We start from the raw sequence: 15,984 nt of genomic DNA on the forward strand, positions 1-15,984 counted from the left end.
GGCGTGGTGGTGCGCCCCTGTAATCCCAGCTACTGAGGAGGTTGAGATGGGAGAATTGCTCGAACCCGGGAGGCTGAGGCTGCAGTGAGCAGAGATCACACCACTGCACTCCAGCTTGGGTGGCAGAGTGACACCCCATCTCAAAAAAAAAAAAAAAGGAGAGGCTCCTTCAACCTGCTGCAGTTTCCCAGTCCACAAACCCTTCCCTGCTCTTACTCGCATCTGCAGCAAACTTACTTCCACACTGAACTCTCTCGTCATTGTGAGCGCTTCAGGCTTTTCTAGTATCAATAACCAAAGATACCCTCCACTGAACAAGCCCGCTACTTCTACTTCCAGGCTGATGAGTTGTTATGAAAAACCATACATTTCTGATTGGGTCTATTATACTCTCAAGATACCTATTCTAAGGGATGCCTTCCCTGCTTCTCCTTACTCCTTTTATTTAGCTCTTCCTGACTTACCCCGATTCCCACGGCAGTTCTTCCAGGTCTCTTCCGCTCTCAGGAAGTCCCTGGCTGTTTTAAAGCCCACATCGTGCCTAGCAGTGACCTAACCACCCGATGAAAGCTCCCCCAGCTGCCGTCCTCTACCCTCCAAACCTTTTACTTCAGCCTCTTCTCACTTCCTCTGACTCTGATGAAAAGGATCTCTGCTTCCTTGTTTGTGCTTTAATCCAATTCCTGACCTCCTCCATCTTCAGCATAGCAAATGATGCCTGAGGCTGCATTTACCAGCATTTGATATTTTCTTACAGTAATTGCTATGTGCTGGGGATTCTTTACAAATTGCAGAAAAATCCACAGAAATGCTGGACTAGGGCAGAGATGGAGGCCCAGTGGAGTACTTATTCTTGGGGAGTAAGTCCAGGAGAGCTATTGCAAAAAGACTGCCCTGATGTCTAGAGCTGTGTATTTCAAGAATATTAATTATCACTTTTTATTATATGTGGTTATATTATTCATGTGGATAGATAATACATTTATTTATATTATATGTAAATATATATTATATAAATATATATTATATATTTTTATTTATTTTATTATATATAAGATATATAATAAATATATATTTGTTATAATAAATATATATACATATAATATACATATATCTTTATATTATATATAAAAAATATATAAATATTTATATATTCATTATATTAATATATGGTTATATTATATATTTATATAAGTATATATTATATAGATATATTATTACATATAATATATAAAATATAAATATATATATTACATAAATATATATATTTGTACATTTATTTATATTATCCATATGGATGGATAATGCAGTCAGTCTTAAGCAACTGTGATGCATTTTTCTTCTTCGTACCCACCTCTTTGAGCTTGGCAGCTTTTGTAACAATTTCCCAGAGTTTTGTTAAGCCTTGGGGCAAAAATGGTCACCTGAAACTTAAAAGCTGCGTTTAGCAATTTGAAAGCACTGATACAGAATTAGCGTGTTGGCAGTGACTACCAGAGCAGAAGTCAAGGCTGATGGGCGACAGTGGAATTATTTTATGCCTTTCAGGAGGGCTTTTTCCTGTGCATGTGCTTGAAGGACCACTGGGAACAATGCTCTAGTTGTGTTCACATAAAAGGATAAAGATGCTAAGAATTGTGAGAATAGTTTGGAATCAATTCAAATAGAGAGGTCAAGTCTATTGAAAAGGTTGAGTTTGGTGTATCAGAGCTTTTCTTTTTCCCCCGTCTTCAGGTGATTAATGAAAAAGGTGTTTTCCTTTCATTATTTGCAAAGACTTGAATCCTAGTATAAATAGACCAACAATTAACAGAGAGCAAGGTTATATTTGGAGTAAGTTTAAAAACACCTAGGGAGAAACATACATCTATGTGGAAACAAGTCATTTCTGTCCCGGCATCCAAAGGGTACAATACATGAGAGTCTCGTTTTGGAATAAAGGGTTTTATACTAAACTCTGAGATTCAGAACATAAAAAAGGAGTTATTTTCATACATTATGGGCAGTATATGATGTTTACTGAATTTCTGACAAATGTATATGTGATACAAACCAAATAATGTGTATTAACATAACCTGGCTTTTTTTTTTTTTTTTTTTTTTTTTGATGGACTCATGGGGCATGGAGAAGATCTTCCTTGGATAATTTCATGTGCCCTAATCCCAGCTGTAATAGAGTAACTCTGTGAAAGATTGTATTATGTGAAAAGAGAAGAGAAGAATGAAAGAAACACCGGAAGGTGAAGAGAGAGAAAGGAGGTTGGCTGAAGTCTAGCTGAGAATTGTGTGATGCTCATGTTCTTGGGCCACAGTCATGGACAGTCAGACGTGGCTTGTTACAGGGAGAAGGTGGTTATATTTTTATCCTGTTACCTGTCACCTTCCTCACTGCTGTCCTCCTGGCATTTCCTCCATGGCAAGTTGTGACCTTACAGAACTCTGAACCCCTCATGCTTGCTTCTTCTAGGTCTTCTAAGGCTGATCCTCCCTGGAATTATCCTAGTAAGAATCCATACCTATTCTTATAGTTCCCACAAACAACCTCAAAAATAGCCTTACCTGTATACTTTCAGGATCCCGGCCTCTGGAGTTAAACTAATATATTCATATGTGCAACATGTGTGTTAGAGACCAACAACAAAACGTGTATTAAAGGTTTCTAGTGCATCACTGCTGCTGTGTGTATGGGAGGGAGCATGGTACGGCAGGAGAGCTTGAGTCGGGCTGGCTGCTGTGACTGGCTCTGCCACTTATCAGCTTGGTGACCCTGGTCGCTGAATTTGACCTCTTAGGAGAGTAATTTGGTCGGCGTCAAGGACTCTTTGAAGTTCTAAAGGAGATAAAAGTTATTCAATCTCCTGGCACAAAATAGACACCAGACACTGTTTGCCATGCCTAGGTGGGCATATAGACTACAGTGGCATTTTGAAGATAATGGCTTAAGGAAGATATTAAATCTAACTGGAATCTAACTGTGAGGTGAGTTTCAGGGTTGATAGCAATCTGGTTGGTTAGACATTTAGTCACAGGGATCTTTTCGGTGCCTCTAAATTTATCCCATTTTTATCATTTTCTTATGAAATCTGGTCCTAGGTCTATCATATATCTTAGAAATGACTTGCTATGTTGAACTTACTTTTTGAAGAGAGAGAAAAGAAAGAAAACAGAAGTTGTTGTATGCGGAATAACACCCCCCCACACACACCACCACCCAGGGATGTTTACATGTTAATATTCAAAACCTGTGAGTATTTTACCTTATATGGCAAAAGAGTCTTTGCAGATATGATTGTGTGATTTGAGGAGATTATCCTGGACCATCTGGGTGAGTCCGGTCTAATTATATGGTTTTGAAGGTGGAGAACTTTTTCCAGCTATGGTCAGAAGGGGATATGACTGTGGAAAAAGGCTCAGAGAAATCTGTCATTGTTGGATTTGAAGACAGCGGAAGGGGACTGTGAGCCAAAGAATGTGAGAAACCTCTGGAAGGTGGAGAAGACCCAGTACAGATTCTCCTCTTGGGCCTCTGGAAAGGAGGGCAGCCCCACTGACACACCTTGATTTTAACTCAATGAGAACTGTGTTAGACTCCCACCCTCCAGAACTGTAAGATCATCAGTTTGTGTTATTTTTTAAGTCACTATGTTAGTGGCGATTTCTTATGGCAACAGTAGAAAACTAATACAGAAGATTAAAAACAGCATGTTAACAGGAGAAAAGAAACACAAGATGACTTCAGAAGTCCTAGAAAAACCTAAAAAGTCCTATTCCTAATACATAGATGTGAGAGAGAACCGTTTCCCTACGAGCATGCCCAGAGGTAGACAAGTGACATGCTACTTGCATGAGTGTCACCCCTTGGCATTTGGCTTTAAAAGTGTCGCAAACTGCCCTGACTGTGCAGGCTGGAAGTGGCAGCTCAGACCAAGCATCCGTGGCCACAGCAGCTGTGGGAACAGCAGGCAGAGCCCTAGAAACGAAGCAACTTGACGGGGAGATGTTTGCAGATGGGCACCAGAGTCCAGCCTTGTTATTATTAGGGAAGAAGTAAGGCAGATAAACTCAGGGGGAGAGCAGAGCACCCTGGCGTGAACACAGGAAGGGAAGGGAGCAAAGCCAGGCCGGGCGCCAGGGACACTGACCCGAGCAGGTGGGAGAGGCTGGGCTGACAGTCAGATGTTCTCCACTGCCCGGCTCCGCAGCCTGAGGCCCGAAAGCCGGAGAGGAGGAGACAGCGCGTGGGGGCCTGAGAGCAGCGTCGCTGAAAAGCTGGCAGGGAAGAGGAGAGAAGGATGGCCGCTCTTTTTGGCCTCTGCTTTGGTGGAGTACAGGCCCCCACAGCTGTGACAGAGACAGCAGTGACAGCCACCATAGCAAAGACACAGATTTCTCATCCCCAAATGACAAGGGCAGGTTTTCGACACAGGATTAAAGAATGAGCAGAAGAAAGGCAGGTTCCATGAAATGGCAGATGTGATTTTTTTTTAAACACCAGTCAGCACAGTCACTGAAGGCTGGCCTTTTGAGGTTTCACATGAGTGGCATGCTGCACGTTTGCTGGTCTGTTCTTTGTGTCTGCGTCCCAGAATCAAGGTGAAGGTGGGGCACCACTGCAGTACAACTCAGCCTCCTGTGCTGGCTCCAGCATGGAGAGCAGTTCTATCTCCAGGAGCCAGAGAGCCGAACCAAACCAAAAAACAGCCAGAGCGCGAGGCTGTCCGCTGCTTGGCTTCCTGCCTTCTGTTCTGTCCTCTCCATGTAGCGATCTCAGCGACATTTCCTCAGTATCTACCTCCACCTGCTCATGCTCCTGCTGCTGATGCCTGGCCTCGTGGCAGCAGTAAATCTAGCCAATGTGTGGTTCTGTGTTTCTCTCAAACATGAAGACTGCTTGGAGAAATAACATCCAGAAACAATATAAAGAAAGAAGCTAGGGCCGGGCGCGGTGGCTCACGCCTGTAATCCCAGCACTTTGGGAGGCCGAGGTGGGTGGATCATGAGATCAGGAGATCCAGACCATCCTGGCTAACACGGTGAAACCCCGTCTCTACTTAAAAATACAAAAAACCGGGTGCAGTGACGGGCGCCTGTATTCCCAGCTACTTGGGAGGCTGAGGCAGGAGAATGGCGTGAACCTGGGAGGCAGAGCTTGTAGTGAGCGGAGATCGTGCCACTGCACTCCAGCCTGGGTGACAGAGCAAGACTCCGTCTCAAAGAAAAAAAAAAAAAAGAAAAAAAGAAAAAAAAAGGCTAGCAGAGTGAAACAACCTGGATTTCAGCGCCTTCCAGCCTTCCCTTCAAGAGAGATTTCAGTGGGTTATATGAAACTTAACTTTAATCATTTCTTTCATCCTTTCTATAGCCTGTACTGCTTCTAAAAAGGGAAAGAAAACAATGACAGAAAAGTATTTGGAGAGAAAACAAGACAGAGGCAGAGAGGGAGAGAAAGAAGCTATGGACTAGATAATCTACAAATAACATAATCGCCCCTTGAAAAACTGGAAGGCGTAACACATGCCTTGAGGAAGAAGGTGGTGCGATTTTGGGAAAGTGGTGTGAGAGAGGGGCAAGTTGTTATGCAGGGCAAGGGTGAGCAGAGGAGGAGGTGAGCAGAGAAGGAGGTCAGCAGGAAAGGAGGGTGAACAGAGGAGGTGAACAGGGGAGGAGGTGAGCAGAAGAGGTGAGCAGGAGAGGAGGGTGAGCGGGGAGAAGGTGAGCAGGGGAGGAGGTGAGAAGGGGAGGAGGTGAGCAGGGGAGGAGGTGAGCAGGAGAGAAGGCTGAGCAGGAGAGGAGGTGAGCAGGGGAGAAGGTGAACAGGGGAGGAGGTGAGCAGGGGAGGAGGTGAGAAGGGGAGGAGGTGAGAAGGGGAGGAGGTGTGCAGAAGAGGTGAGCAGGAGAGAAGGATGAGCAGGAGAGGAGGTTGAGCAGGGGAGGAGTTTAGAAGGGGAGAAGGTGAGCAGGGGAGGGGTTGAGAAGGGGAGAAGGTGAGCAGGGGAGGAGGTGAGAAGGGGAGGAGGTGAGCAGAAGAGGTGAGCAGGAGAGGAGGATGAGCAGGGGAGGTGAGAAGAGGAGGAAGGTGAGCAGAAGAGGTGAGCAGGAGAGGAGGATGAGCAGGGGAAGAGGGTGAGCAGAGGAGGGTGGGCAAAAGAGGTGAGCAGAGGAGGATGTGAGAAAGGGAGGAGGTGAGCAGGGGAAGAAGGTGAGCAGAAGTGAGCATGGGAGGAGGATGAGCAGGGGAGGAGGGGAGGAAGTGAGCAGGGGAGGAAGGTGAGCAAAGGAGGAGGTGAGCAGGGGAAGAGAGTGAGCAGAGGAAGGTGAGCAGAAGAGGTGAGCAGGAGAAGAGGATTAGCAGGGGAGGAGGGGAGAAGGTGAGCAGGGGAGGAAGGTGAGCAGAAGAGGTGAGCAGGGGAGGAGGGTGAACAGGGGAGGAGGTGGAGAGAAGGGTGAACAGAGGAGGTGAGAAGGTGAGGAGGATGAGTGGGGAGGAGGTGAGCATGGGAGGAGGGTGAGCAGAAGAGGTGAGCAGGGGAGAAGGTGAGCAGGGGAGGAAGGTGAGCAGAATAGGTGAGCAGGGGAGGAGGGTGAGCAGGGGAGGAGGTTGAGCAGGGGAGGAGGGCAAGCAGGAGAGGAGTGCGAGCAGGGGAGGAGGGAGAGCAAGGGAGAAAGGTCAATAGAGGAGGAGGGTGAGCACAAAGTGGGGTTGGTGGGGAGGGCGAGCAGAGGGTGTAGGCAACAAAGCCAGGGTCTGGAGCACTAGCCCACCAGACCTGCTGTGGGGCCCTAGCACCTCACAATTTTTTGCACGAAATCACCACTTTGCAGGGCCCTGTAACTCAGCTTCAGCCTGGACCCTGGGGGCAGACTTGTCATACTCTTACAGATGTACTTCAAAGCATCCAAGTATATGCCACTCTGTTGCCTGGGGGCTCCCAGTGAGCAATAGCTGTGAGCCTGATATTTAATGGAAATTTGCCCAGGCATGGAAGGAACAGGCAGAGAGAGAACAAGAGAAGCAGATGAGGCAGATGCAATCTAACCCGGACATAATGCAGAGTGGGAATCTCGGGGGCTGGACAGGCCAGAGTGGAGGAGTGGCGTGGCTGGCAGATGTATCCTCCCTCCTGCCTCTCTGTCAGGCCTTAACAAGGGGAGATCCTCTCATCTAAGAGCCTGGAAGCATTCTGGGTACAGGCCAGAGGTGCCTCCTTTGTGCACACAAGCCTTTAAAACAGCCTGGATTTATTGTGGCTTTTAAGTGGCCCAGGCTAATGGCTTGGCATGGATAATGTCTTGGTTTAATTGGTTATTGTGAAAGCTGCTTGTTTCTACTGTGGAATCTCTTGTCCCTGCCTTTGGAGCAATCCCTCACAGGCTCCCTGAATCAATACAGCCCTCACTCAGGGCCGGCCAGTTTGCTTTGGAGGCGGCGCCCGCATTGGGGAAAGAGGCCCTCCCACAGGATTGCTCAGATCCCTGGCGGACGCTGGGCTGTGAGGCAGATGGCCTGCTTCTGGTGACTCTGATGGTTCGCATGTGTAGATGTGCATGGGCTACAGACACCTTTATTAATGACCTACTCTTGAGGGTGTCTTTGCAAGGAAAAGTTAGAGGAGTGCAGATAGAGCTGTACAAGGGGGTCTGGGCACAGTGGTTGATGCCTGTAATCCCAGCACTTTGGGAAGCTGAAGTGGGAAGTTTGCTTGAGTTCAGGAGTTCAACAACAGCCTGAGCAACAAGGCAAGACCTTGTCCCTACAAAAAATGTTAAAAGTAGCCAGGTGCAGTGGCATGAGCCTGTAGTCCCAGCTTCTTGGGAGGCTGGGGTGGGAGGACTGCTTGAGCACAAAGGTCAAGGCTGCAGTGAGCTATGATCGTGCCACCTGCACTCCAGCCTGGGCTGCAGAGCCAGCAAGAAGGTCTCTAAAAATATTTTGAAAAAAAGAACTGTAAAAGGAAGTCAGAAACTGTCTCCCTTCTCACAGAAGCAAAGCAAGGGGATCAAAGCAACAGGTGGATTCACCTAGAGCCAGACCAGGCCACTGAGGTGGGGGAACTCCCAGCAGAAAGAACACCTTCTGCAAAGGAAGTTGACATTCCGGTTTCTGAGAACAAAGAGGCCAGATGATCCGCATCCTTACTATAGCATTTCTTTCCAGGGTCACGATATTTCTCTTAAGTCATCCCAAATCTTTTGACCTTAAATATATTTTCTTCATATTCTTTTTTAAGGTGTGTGAAATATCCTAACCTTTGTGATTCAAAAGCAGCCTGTCTGGAAGTGGTTTTAGAGCTGAGCACACTGTGTTGTGGTTACATGTTTACAGGTCACCCCCCAACCCCCATGGACCATTAGCCCACTGGCAGTTTAAGGCAGTGACAGGGACTTACTTGTCTGTGTGCTCCAGACCTGACATGGTTCCTGGCAGCCTAACGTGTCTCACTGATGTTGAATGAATGTTCCCAGGAAGAGGAAGCAGAGGAAAACACTGAACTGTAAAGCCATGTCTTATTGATTTGTATATTTGTTATTGTTCTGTCCTCTTACATAGCTGTATCATATAAATAACCAAAATAAGATCATGTGCAAGGAATTCAGAAAATCAAGCTGTGTGAAGTACAAGTTGCAGCATATTTTTAAGTGGACTCTGCTGGAGTAAATCTCAAGTTATAACACTTAAAATGGTAACACAAGACAAAGCCTGATTAGCCTTTCGGGCGAGCTTGCTTCTTCTATCATCTGACACAAAACTCTATTTGAGATTCGCCATATGTGACGAGTCAGCTCCTGTTCCTGTGTGGTTTTAGATTATACTCGTTTCCCAGGAGTTGTTGGATGATTGACTGAGATCTCTTTAACTCACACCTTGGTTGTTGTCCTCTCCTTTTTTCTGTTATGCTTTCCTATGTCATGAACATCTGTAGTGCAACCATACCAGTTGCCACTTTGCGGGAAGGAGTGTTAAGTTGAAGTGTGGTGAGGTTACTGAATCCTTCACTGCTGGGCTGGATTCTTCCCCAGGTACCAGTGAAAGGACAAGCTCTCTGAGCCAGCAGTCTCCAACACGGAGTTTACACACCCCAGGCCCAATGAACCACTGGGACCAAAAAAAAAAATACAATATGAGTACCTAGCTGTATGCTAAGATAGATTAACACAGGATTTTATGTATTTTTAGATTTGATGTGTATTTTCTAATGCAATATATTAACATACCAATAATAGAGATATGTAATTTATAAATATGCATGCTCAATGTTTTGACTGGTAGACTATTCTGGCAAACATGTTTACAGCCTCTGCTCTAAGCATGGGTGTGTCCTGATGAACCGTTTATCTTTCCCCAGGGTTTATGTCCAAATGGAAGGGAGAAAAAAGTCAGGTTCCTCCCATCTCTGTGCTGCAGCTTTGTGTCACTCCTGGGTGATGGAGAAATGGCGAGCTTGAGACTATGGAAGTAATGTGTTCTGTGGTCCCACTGTCTTTAAAATGGCACTTGGTACCTTCTGTCCAAAACAGGGCTCCTCCAAGCCAGTCTAGACTTTTTCCCCACTAGGGAGAATTCTTTACCGTGACTTTTGAGATCGTTGCTGAAGAAACAAAAAACTGAGCCTGATTCTTGGGCTGACTCCAATGAAGAGTTTGCACTCAAAATGCCGTGTTAGATTTCCTGACTTCAAGGTCATGACCAATAGGCAGTTTGGGTTTTTTTTTTTTCAATGTCCTGCCTGCCAAGAAAACTGATAATGCTCTTCATATCCTCTGGCAGTCTATGTTGATTGTAGGAATGGGGTGTGGATTATACATTGTTGGGTACAATTACCTCCCGGAATACAATGCATCTTCTTTTAGACATCCCAGGGAGATAATTTCGACATAATGAAGATCTATAGTAATCAGATAATTACTATCGATTGCTCTTTAGACGTCTTGATGAGGTAATTAGGGCGTATGGAAAGAAGCTGGAACTGATTGATTGGCATGACTGTAATCTCAAAGATTTCTAATTATGTTTCTTTTCTTCTAATGGCTTATAAACAAACATCATTTTAGCTTTAGAATTTGTCAGGTGCCAGGTTCACTGGGAACATCAGCTTTCTCTATTATGCTAACTAGACACCAAACATGATCAACATAAGCTCATTATGCCTTCCTGCTGAAGCAGAAGAAACTGCAATTAACCCTCACTTTTCTTCTCCACTTCCACATGGCTGGATTCTTGTCGTGGAGTGGGGTGTCGTGGAGTGGGGTGTGCCACGTTCTGTGAGGAACATGTGTGACTCAGGGCTGGATGGGTCTGTGTGGCCTACGGGAGACCCTCGGAGCCTGCTGAGCTCAGGCACAGCAGACTAGGGGGACAATGACACAACATATGTGTTAAGGTGTCTGGCTGACTGTGGCTGGGGGCTGGCTGACTGCTCGGGCTCCTGTCACAAGCCATAGCTACTCATCAGCCAGCAACATTAAGTAGCAGGTCAATACTCTCAGGCAGCTCAACCACACACTTGTCTACGTCAGTGTGTTATTGCCTCATCTCTTCCATTAGATACTAATTAGAGGACGCCCTGTCTGCAACCACATTCCACATTATCCTAATATTTTTTTACACCTTTGAGCAGCTTGCACAGTTCAGAACAGTGGCCTCACCCAAAGATGACGGATATTAAGAACCACTAATGCAACATCTTGAAATGAGCTGTTTGCATGTAATCAGTGATGGTGGTAACCACCACACTTACTGCTCTACAAGTGCATGGGTTAGAATTCATTCAACAAATGCAAGGTGGATGCATTTTTCTGAATATGAGGCAATCTGGTTCCCATGCCTGAAATCCTCCACTGCGACCCACCTGTGCTTGGTGGGTACAAATACGTAGGAAATTTGTGACCCGTTTTAAAATAAGCGTCCCCAATCCATGCATGTTACAGTCTGAATGAACACCTATGTTCTTGAACTCCCTGCTTTCTATTGAAATATCACCAAAGAAAAAATTATATTTTGCTTTGATTTTTTTCTAAAATCCATATATTCCTGGACCCTTATTTTAAAACGGGTCACAAATTTCCTACGTATTTGTACCATTAAAACTTTTAAGGCATGAGAGGAGTAACGTGCATAGGGATGGTTCAGGCTGTTTGGATAATTACAGCTACAGTTGGAAATGCTTCATTAACTCCCATTGACTAGCCTGAGAAATGGAAGCATATATAGAATTTGTCTTTATGTTGTATCTGTATAGTATAAGAAAATTATGTAGCAAATTTTTTCATCAGTCACAATTCTCGAGAAATAAAGTATTCTTTTGAAAATGTAATTGGGGTAACTGTTCAGTTCAATATTTGGTGTTTAAAAAAACCTTCCTAATCTGTATCAGAATATTTTCCTTTAATAGAATATATAATTAGCATATTCTAAATTTTTTAAATTGGGAATTATGCAATACATCATTTTAAGCAAAATTTTTATGGTTTTATTTCTGTACTTGAAGAAACTATAAGAGATTGAACTAAATGCCTAAAACAGGTTCTGATTTTTTATTTGTTGGTTGCTTTTATCAAATCCAAGGAATAAGTATCTCTTCTAGTTATTTGTCCCTTTCTGTAAAAGTTAATTGAAAATCTACCTTCTTATCAGTTTGTCTACATTTCTACCTATTTTTTCTTTAATTGATGGCTCTCTGGTTTTGAGTTCTGATGTTATTCCCCCGACTTGATTATGTCCCCCACTCATCAGTGGGTAAAGGGTAAACTGTACTGAAATTACTCCACAACAGTGTGATGTAGACTGTGCCAAAACCTGGTTTGTTATTAGGGTCTGGTCTCATACAAAATGGGAGGGGTTTTAATTAGAGGGTCTCGAGGCTGCAAAAGTGGGTGTTCACGGTGTTGCGCAAGTTCCGTCTGCCATTCAGGAGGCAGTAAAGAAACGTATTCAATGAGAGAGCTGACAGAAGTGATGCAATTCAATAACGTGCTTTGGGTTTGGGGCCTGTCATTATAGGAAGTTTTACATCTTGAGAGACAGATGGGAGGACAGCTCCTAGAAGAACCTAAGGCTCTTCATTTTAAAGGCAGCACCCACAACCTGCGCCTGTCAATTCACGATATCGCCCATTCCCTCTGGAAGAGCAAATTGCTGGCTAAATATCAGGTAAGGTTCCCAAGCCGAACAAAAGGTCTGGAGACATCTCTAAGAAAGAGGTCTAAAATTATATGGACATAGGAAATCCCCTTCCTTGAAATTAATCATATGTCATTACTTGTTTCTCCAAAATAGTTTGGGTATTTAGGATTTTTGAGAAATATAGACATATTTGAAGGAATACTTTTTAAAAATTCCTCCTTTAAATAAGTGTACTATCATGGTTTTATTTTTAATAAATGACAGACTTCCAAATCCATCATTTCAATTAATTTTCATACTAAATGTTCACATCAATGGGTACAAACAGCTTCAAATGCATTCACAGAAACAACAGAAGGACATGTTTATTCCATGGGACACAAATTAGGCTTCAGCCTTCCTACGCCAGTACCCTTACATTGAAAAATTAGAGCGAGCCCTACTTTGGAGAACTGAAATAGCATGTAAAAGTAAAACCCAAACAGGGTATTATTAAATAACAGACAAGAAAATACGGGTCCCAAGTGTCATTTGTATATACCTGGGGGAAAATCACAAGACCCTCAAGGAATTTTCCCCTCCTCCATCCGTCAGCCTGTGCTCTGAGAAAATCTCTTTGATGGGATTGCAAGCCTCATATACAGTCCTAGGAGCGGCAGACATATTTAGAGAGCTGTGAATCCATGTTAATGTTTATGCAAATTCAACCCAAACCCCAGCATTGCCGCTGAACTGGTAGCTATTTCCTGATGTAAGTCAATGAACATACTGGAAGAATGAAGGGAAGACATTCTGGCTCCATTCTCACTCTCGTTGGTCAAGTTTCTGCACATGAATGATGGGAAACAAGCCTACTGGTTTGTTAACAATTGTGAGCTTTGATGGAGGTTGCACACCAGACTCTCTATGCACAGCTCAGTCCTTGATGGAAACAGAAGGCTTCTGACTTACTCAGTACACCTCTTCCTTTGCTTTCTTCTTTCCTCTGTGTTGCAATTGCCATAAAATTCTACAAATCTCCCCGTTTTAGAAGTAATTTCCTTTATACAATTATAAGAAAATACTATTTTAATGATAATGATAATATGATATTAGTTAAAGCTAAGCCTGGCTGAATGCTTACCATCTGCTGGACACTCTCTTCATACATTGGTTTATCTCATTTAACCCCAGCAGACCTATGAATGAGAAACTCTTTGTTTACTCTTTTGCAGATAGGAAAACTGAGCAGTGGAAAGATTAAGTAACTTGCCCCAGGTTATCAAGTAAACGAAATAAGGAGTTCTCATTTGTACTGGATTTGGCGCTGAAGCCACCGCTTTTTAACTCCATGCTCTCCCATTTTTTATGTGGCAACGTTTTCTTTCCTTTATTGAAAACAGATTCTAGGATAGGCTCTGTAAGGTGGTCTAGACTTTTAGAAAATTAAAGCCTGTTCTATGGTTGGTGCCAAGAACTCTTCTGTGGCAGCTAATTGAGTCTGAAGTTTCCAACTGTAGTGGGTTTTGGCTTCCCCTGTCCTGGGCAGAGAAGGATGTAAGCATGAAAGGGAGCAACATCAGTGCAGTATCTTTAGACTTTCTTTGCTTTTCTCCAGAATGTCACAACAGGGATTCTTTTAATGAGCAATGACTGGTGTGCGCAAGTTTTATTTTGGGAATTGTATAAACTCTTTTTTTTTTTTTTTTTTTTTAAATTATTTACAATGGCTCTTGTTGCAAATTAGAGACATGTGACAGACTGGTTAGGTACATGGATTCTGGAGGCTGACTCCTTAGGTTCAAATCTCAACCCTGCTACTTACTTGCTGTGTGATTCAGGGTAAGTTATTGAACCTCTCCGGGCCTCAAGTTTTTCATGTGATGAGGGGCCAGGATGTACTTAAACATGGGGCTGTTGTGAGGATTAAATGAGGCCACAGGTGTGATACTGAGAGTACCTAGCAGCAGACCATCTGAGAGTTATTTTTGGTATTAGTCCTTCAATTGTGGTTAACACTTTTACATCCTTTAGGAAATTCCTTTTTACCATGTCTGGAGTGGGTCTCAAAGAAACCTGCAGTGCACCTTCACCCTGGAAAGATTTAGCCTGAACACAGTGGAGCTGGTTTGCAAACTCTGTGTGCGGCAGGTGGAAGGAGAAGGGCAGATCTTCCAGCTCAACTGCACCGTGTCAGAGGTAAGCAGATCCTGTCTGTCTGAAATCAGGGGAGAGGGGGACCCTCAGGAGGAGAGAGCGTGTGGGCTAAAAGCGTATCTCAATATAGGCCATATAGAAGCCCTCAAAAGCATTCTATAGATCCTATTTGTTAATAGAATAATATTTGTAATGAGCAAGGGAAGCTAGCCGCAGAAAAAATATATATTAAGGGATTCTTTTTGAAAAACAAGTCTTAATTTTTATAACATGAATTTTAAGAATTATGTTCTAACTTTTAAAAACAGATCTGAATTTCAAGTAAAGGTTTAATTTAAGGAGCGTGCACATGGAGTAACTTCTCCCCCTGCATCCCTTAGTGTGCCATGTCCCCCATCCTCCATCTGTCTCTCCTCCCTTTCTGCTACTTTCTCAGCAACTCTCCTCCCTTTCCCCTAATCACGTGCTGCTGGGTGGAGTGGAAGAAGGGAGAGGGGCTTCTCTGCTCCCTTTTTCTTCTTGTCTCTTTTTTTCTCCATTCAAAGGAAGAAAGGAGAAATCTCTTGATCTCCTTTCTCATATATCATTCCCTAAATAAAAAAGAGATACACTTTCCTCCGGGGTGGGGGAAATATGCCAGAAATAGAAGTAGAATCTCCATATCTCCCCCGCCCCCCGGCCATGGCCATCAGCTTTGCCTTCCTTTGCTGTGATCTTCACACACTTAGGCTAGCCATTTCCCTCTGTCCATATTACAGAAATAATAGTGATCACTGCTATTTAAAACTTCTTCTTAAGGAAAGAGGAAGTGCCCACGACCTTCCTTATCTGTTACTTTGGATCCAAAGCCTTGAAAAGTGATAACCCTTCACACGGGAGGAACAAAGGGAAGAGAAGAAGCCAAATGGGCAGAAGGCAGCCTCTTTGGGGCCTCGTGGAGCTCAAGCCCCGTGCTGCGTGCTAAGCCACAAAGCACAAGATTGTCGTATGTGAAAACGACAGCGGGCCAGTATATGATTTAAAATACTACCTCTCCCTCATTGTGTCATGCACAGTGACGAATGAAATATCAGCATGTTCAGCGTGTCTTGCTCCACATGTGTTTAAAGACCATCTTCCTTAGCAAATCGAGAGGGGAGAAGAGCGCCTCAGCTTTCACGACACTCCATCCTTCTTTCCCACAACCTGCCGAGGTGCGGTCATCATTTCCTCCTGTAGTTTCATGAGACTTTTGACTCATAAACAACTTTAGTCACAGCCCCTGGTGACATTCATAAAGGAATGATCTCGGTGTCAGGGTGCCATGGCAACCGCCAGGCCTTCAGATGCGCAGCCCTATCTTCCAGGCACACAGAACCACCCCTGCTGGCTCGAGGGTGTTTTCACTTTCCAGGCCCAGCAGGTCTGCAAAGTTCAATAACCACGCAGCTCCAGTGACAACAAAGGCTGCGGAATTTTGGAGGGGGGTGAGGAGGCCTGGTCCTTTGATGCTTGCTTTCTGTTCCGCATGAACATTGGCTGTGTGTTAAAAAGGTGGATCAGATGCAGCCACAAATGAAAGAGAGCTGCTCTGTGCTCTCCCCCGCCAGGGCTGCCACCTCCCTTCAGAAAAAGGACAGTTTTGCATAGTGTGATCACAATTTAAGGGCTTGCTTTCTTGTGGCAACATAGAGGAAAGATTACTTCTTTTGCAACGTGGCCTCAGTCTGCTCAAAGAGACCAGCCTT

General features: G+C 44.3%; 1 protein-coding gene and 1 long non-coding RNA gene across 4 annotated transcripts in view; one reads left to right on the forward strand and one right to left on the reverse strand.

Moving 5' to 3' along the window:
• The window catches only part of LOC105464214 (unc-5 netrin receptor C), a 387,289-nt gene that overhangs the window by 357,198 nt on the left and 14,107 nt on the right, over positions 1–15,984 (forward strand). For 2 of the 3 annotated variants that reach the window (XM_011711873.3, XM_011711874.3), the window contains 2 exons: positions 11,999–12,148; positions 14,135–14,299. In XM_011711873.3, coding sequence (XP_011710175.1) covers positions 11,999–12,148; positions 14,135–14,299 — 315 coding nt within the window. Of the gene's footprint in view, positions 1–2,131; positions 5,699–11,998; positions 12,149–14,134; positions 14,300–15,984 lie in introns of those variants that run through there. The other variant, XM_071093291.1, reaches the window with a different exon arrangement.
• Positions 8,958–15,424, reverse strand: LOC139362367 (uncharacterized). Its single transcript, XR_011621162.1, has 3 exons — positions 15,288–15,424; positions 13,245–13,299; positions 8,958–9,094 (listed from the first exon to the last, which is right to left on the reverse strand). It is a non-coding gene; the product is annotated as an uncharacterized lncRNA (long non-coding RNA).

Source organism: Macaca nemestrina, chromosome 3 (genome assembly GCF_043159975.1).
Source record: "Macaca nemestrina isolate mMacNem1 chromosome 3, mMacNem.hap1, whole genome shotgun sequence".
In the NCBI taxonomy this organism is placed as follows: domain Eukaryota; kingdom Metazoa; phylum Chordata; class Mammalia; order Primates; family Cercopithecidae; genus Macaca; species Macaca nemestrina.